The following is a 5,751-nucleotide window of genomic DNA, read 5'->3' as shown; positions in this document are numbered from 1 at the left end:
ATAAGATCACCTTTGAAAGGGTGTGTCCCCTCCCCGCCTACCCGGCCTCTGCCCTCCTCCAATCGGCACATACCTAAAATTTTATATTTTGTTTAAATTTCTTGCTCTGATAAGCTGTAAAAGAAACTTAACTTTACAGATATCTGCTCTCGTGCTTAACTTCTCTGAATCCACTGAGGACCCAATCCATCTTATCACCAAGAACAAAATTTTGACTTTGAGTGTTTCCAGCAAGCCGCTTTGGTTTCTATGGGGAGCGTGTACACATTTCAGTCATAAGAACACCCGTGTACCCGGCAACGCTGTACACAAGTGTATGAACTACACGTCGTACGTCCGTACAAAATTGCATTTCTAATCAAAATGGCCACTATGTGAACGTGTTGTATACGATGCAGGCCGCGAAAACTACAAAACATGGACAATTTCTGGAAGTTTTACACCGTCCAAATGCAGCAGTTGGGAGCAAGGTAATGCCTAGTGATATCTTGAATCGTGGGGTGTTGACATGGGGGATTGCCATCGCCTGAATGTGGAAATTAAACGCGTTAATGGAGGTCAACTTCGTAAGGGTGACTGTTAACATGTTTACTGCAATGTAACTGGATACACACAGTGTCAATGGTACTTGATTCAATATCGCACATGTAACGCTAGAGAATGTCTAGATCCTCAAGTGGCTTGCCGAGTCGAGTAACAAGACCTACTACTAGTGGTAGGCCTGAAGTATATTATGGAAAAAAAAATCTATTTTAATACCTCAGGCTTGGAATATTTTGTAGAATATATGATCCTCGATCATCATGATCATGTCGATTCTGTCTTTTTCTGATTGTAATAATAATCTGCGCAGGTGCTTTACAATGTGCGCGTGTTGTGAATGCAAATTCAAGGCAAGTGCATAGAAATAGGGGGAAAAATGTTGCAACCTGATGCCACTTCAGCGGTTGTGTCAAAGTCTATGGAGAGTCAAGAACATTTTCTAAGTATTTCCTAACAAAATTGGACATGTTTCTCAGTGGCATCAGGTTGCAACATTTTTTTTGAAAAAAAACGTTGACACCATGTGATTCAGCGCCCCTTGTGCGTTCACTGTGCATTGCAGTGATCGCTATCTTCTATTGACGACATTGACGAAACGCGCTGTCGTCATCATTTTACCCCCAAATTTCCCTCAAATTCAAAACCCTGCCCTCTCTATCTATGACATACCTGCATGTTCTTAATGTTGCCAACTAGTTTTTAAATAAATTAAAAGTGGATTTTGTTCTTTTAGCCTAGGAACTGAGCCCGTAACTACATGATCGCCAAAAACGCAAAAATAGCAATTTCTACTCCAGAAACTGGTCAAAATTACCCAAAAAGGTGTCTCTAGAATTGAGAGAAGTCTGCTGTATTGAAAAGGTCATTTTTGAATACTAAAAAACACGCTTGACTCTAATTTGATTAAAACTAAAGAGGGGCCCTACACTACACGATCACCTTTATTTGAGGGTATGGTCATGTATGGTGAAAAAGTGGGTGATTGTATCGGGTTCCTCTTTCATTTTAGTTCTTATAGAGTGTTTTCATCATTCCAAAACGACTTCTGCAACCTTAATGAGGAGTCTTTTAATTCTGAAGTCCCTATGATTTGGTATTTTGTAGTGTACTTTTTGGAAGAAAATATTGTGCAATTTCATTTCGCATTTTCCAGTTGGTGCCATGGGAATCAAGGCAGTGTTGTGAATTCACGGTGCATTGAGTTGATCACCATCTTTGTTCTCTTTTTGCATTTTGTAATGGCCAAAATTTCCCTAAATAAATTAAAACCCTGTCCCCTGTCCACAACACTCCTGTTGGTATTAACCATAACTAAATAATTGGGTGAATCGAATATAACCTAAACATTTGTTTTCGTTCTCTAATAGGAACAGGGCCCGTAACTACACTATCACACACATGTACTTCATTCTAACATTCTTAAAGGGCATCCCTGTTTAATTATGTGGTTTTAATTTCTGACGAATCCTTTTTTGGGATCCTTACCAAAGAAAAAACACCTTTTTTTTATTACTGTCGACCCTGTATATCTACCCAAAAAATACATAAATGGTAAGGAAATCAGGCTCTATGTTATTTGAAAAGAAAAATATCTGATACTACAATGTACTAAGCGAAACAGGCCGTATAGCAACCAATGCAGTCCCAGAAGATGCAAGGTGTTGCCTCTTATCATATCTGAGGTCGGTAGTTATGTCATGGCTGCCGCTATAGCTAAAACGTCAGTGAGTTGCGTGGTACATATACGTACCTGTACATGTATATGTATGTAGGCCTATGTCAACTACATCTTGCCAGAAATTATGTTATTCAGTGATATCAACTCATGATAAACTCATTGCAAAACAAATCTAGATCTATACAAAACCTACTTGGCATCATAATAATTAAGCCATGCGGGAGCAACTGCAAAATTTTTCCAAGGGGAAAACCCTATAAATGAGGATAGAGGTAAATTCGTATACGTGCACATTATTACTATTATTATTATTATTAATCATTTCTGGTAATGAAACCAAGGATTCCTTAAAAGCACTGTAGTTAACAAGCCTGAAGAAACCTGTGAAGAGAAGACAATGAGAAGAAGTTACAGTTTTAGAGGTGGGAGGAAAACCCTAGAAGAATATTCTGGGGAAAACCCACGGAATCAGGCAGGGGCTGAAAACCCAATCCACATATTGGCCCAGGCGGGATTCGAACCCGGGTCACAGTGGTGGAAGGCGAGGAAAGTACCGCTACGCCAACCTGACTCCCCGGCATCAAGATAAAAATCAGAAAAGAAGGCATTCTTGCCACTTCATGTACATGTAAAAAAACCTTCTTTCAGCACCTGAAGCATAAATAAATTTGGGGGAAAATCTTTTTGAAAAGTTCACACAAGCACCATAGAATACACAAGTTAACATAACCAATAAAGTGGCATCTGAATTTACATTTAATATCTGAAATCCAATTTTCGTCCTTTTTAGTTCATTGGTGCAAATAAAATAATGTGATTGTTTTTGTGATTGTTTATTGGTTGACATCTAAACATAGACCTCAAAGCACGTTTCAGCTATAGAGAGCAATTGAGGAAATTAATTTATACTACTTCCCAAACGGGGATATTGTGAGCCTTTTAAGGGCTGGAAGAAAAGAAAGCATCCCACACAAAAAGGGAAATTATATTAATAAATAAAAAATCACTCCAAGGATTTAAAAGCAAAAGTCATAACTTGTGAGTTGAACTCTAAATTTACATGTACCGGTAGCAAGGTATGGTTTCTCAATATTAATAACATGAAATTAAACAAATATGCATGTGCCATTTTAGATTCTCAAAAAAAAGAAAAAAGAATTTTATTGAATAGCCTTTTTGTTCAGAGTCAGTGAACTGCATCCTTTGCAGCAATATTGGCTGTTTTATCCACCCTTTTTAAACAGATATAGTACAAAAATTCTTAATTTGACAAGTTGCAAATTTCTATACCTAGCCTAAGTTGACAGTTATGAATAAATTTGTGATTTGAATTTGTTAGTGTAGAAATTTGCTGGTATTTGGTTTTGCGTACTGAGTGATGAAATTTTGCTAGAGACAAATTTAATTATCCTTTTTTTTGGGGGGGGGGGGATCGCAGACCCTGCACAGATTCTAATCTTAGTAAAAATGTAGTTTTCACGGATTAATGCTGAGAAACTAATAAAAATGCACCTTGCCAAAGGCCAAGACTCTAAGGCATATTTCATGCCAGATTTTCATTTGAAGATTACCTCTTAAAAAAGTCGAATTATTAATTAGTTCACTCTTCCAGACGACAGGCCCTAGTGTTATTGATTGGTAACTTGTCTGAATCAAAGCCCAACCAACTCTGTCTATCTTCTCTTGACTGCTACAGGCTGTTCGTGCATGACTACCATACGTTATTAGCAAGTCAATGAGAACGCTAGTGTGTGTGTACATTGGCAACCGGCCGCCGTCCACAGTGTGCGTTCTATAGTCGGCAGTGACTTAGGCTGGCCCAATGTCAGCCCACAGCAATACGGCTGAGGAGCCGAGTCAGTCGGCGCCTGGCTCTGCTGCAAGTGGGACCAGTCAACAACGCTCTGCCTGGGTCGAGGATGAAAAACAAGCCCTATGCGTGGAGGACAGCACTCCAGACGGCCAGAAAAGTAAAAAGAAGAATAAATTAAGGCACAAGACCGAGGTAGTACCAGAGACTGGGGAGTTGGAACGGGCTGCCTCGCCTCCGACTGCGGGCGAGATCAACAGAACCATGCCTCCAGGGGGCATGACTAAGAAAGGTCATCAGCAACAGCCGAGACCCGGGAGTACGGCGTCCGGCAAAAGTCGGCGGTCGGCCTGGGACGCGGCCGAGACGAAGGATGCGGAGTCGCCGCGGCAACAGCAACCACCGGAGGAGAAGAACTTGTCCAAGAAGCGGCCGGGGAAGATCGCCGCGGAGATGGGCAAGAACGGGGACGTGCAAGTGCGTTCAGTGGAACTGCAAGAAGTGAACGGCAGCCGCGGGATGCGCGATCGCGAGGAGTCGCGACGCGGCTCCTCCTGCATGGAATCAATTAAGGGAATTTCCAAGGTGTTTCAGTCCAAAAAGTTCAAGTCCCCCCAGCTGGAAAGGCTGTACCAGCGTTACTTTTTCAGCTTGAACAAGAGTTCTTTATCGAACCTCCTTGTACTAATTGGTATTATCCTGGTCGTCATGATCTGCTTTTACTACATCCCGGGCTTAACTTTACCCGTAACGGGGGTATTGCTGGGATTACTTATCATTGTGTTCGTTGTCATGTTCGCCCTGTGCTACCGGAGTGCTTTTAGCCAGTGCCAGCTCAGCGTTGTGTGCTATGTCGTGATCGTTTCGTTAGCAGCTGTGACTGCCATTGACGTGTTGGACGCGTCGGTGCGCTCCGCCTCGAAAGGGGTGTGGACGACGCTTTTCTTCATTTACATGGTGTACACCCTCTTACCGATCCGAATGCGATTAGCCGTCATAAGCGGGTGCTCGTTTGCAGTCATCCACACAATTTGTGCAGTTGCCAAGAATCATTCGGATACGTTTCTATGGAAGCAGGTGAGTACATTTTTGTTTGAAAATATTATATTCTTTTGGTAATTTTTTTTAATCATAAAATATTTATTCTAATAGGACTAATATTTTTAATTCCATTTCTAACAAGATAACAGAATGTGTTATCCACAGAAACCAATTTGTTTGGTTGTGTACAAAGTCTGTAGAGAGTTGCATGCATTTTTAAAGTACCGTACAGGGTGAGTAAAAAAAAAAAAGAAACCCAAATGTGGGGACCATTGTTTTAGTGAATTTCTGCATGTAGCACTTTCAAAATCTAGGATATAAAAGCCCAACTCATAAGCTTTCTTTTAGTACAAGAATCATTCAAATCACTTATGTACTTTTCAAGTTACGGAATTTAAAACACAACCACCATTTTAAGGTTCTGTCCTCGGATCACAAAAAAGTTCAGTGTTCTTCCAGCAAAACGAAAACCAATCACATAGGGATGTTTGTGAATTGTTTTCGATTTGATGGAGGAATGCACACCTTTTTTGTGATCCTTGGACAGAACTTTAAAACGGTGGTTGTGTTTAAAACTCAAAATTGAAAAACTACAATGTACATGAGTGATTTGAATGATTCTTGTACTAAAAGGAAGCTTATGAATTGGGCTTTTATATCCTAGATTTTGAAAGTGCTT

At 40.5% G+C, this 5,751-nt stretch overlaps 1 protein-coding gene across 1 annotated transcript; it reads left to right on the top strand.

The window, feature by feature from the left end:
* The first annotated feature begins 148 nt into the window (after nucleotides 1–148).
* On the top strand, nucleotides 149–5,165 carry LOC119719138 (adenylate cyclase type 6-like). Its single transcript, XM_038188460.1, has 2 exons — nucleotides 149–470; nucleotides 3,918–5,165. The coding sequence occupies exon 2, from the start codon at nucleotides 4,044–4,046 to the stop codon at nucleotides 5,148–5,150; it is 1,107 nt and encodes a 368-aa protein (XP_038044388.1). The 5' UTR covers nucleotides 149–470; nucleotides 3,918–4,043; the 3' UTR covers nucleotides 5,151–5,165.
* Nucleotides 5,166–5,751: the final 586 nt, after the last annotated feature.

This window comes from Patiria miniata, unplaced genomic scaffold, assembly GCF_015706575.1.
Source record: "Patiria miniata isolate m_02_andy unplaced genomic scaffold, ASM1570657v1 HiC_scaffold_8, whole genome shotgun sequence".
In the NCBI taxonomy this organism is placed as follows: Eukaryota; Metazoa; Echinodermata; class Asteroidea; order Valvatida; family Asterinidae; genus Patiria; species Patiria miniata.
This window is presented reverse-complemented; position numbering and strand designations above follow the sequence as displayed.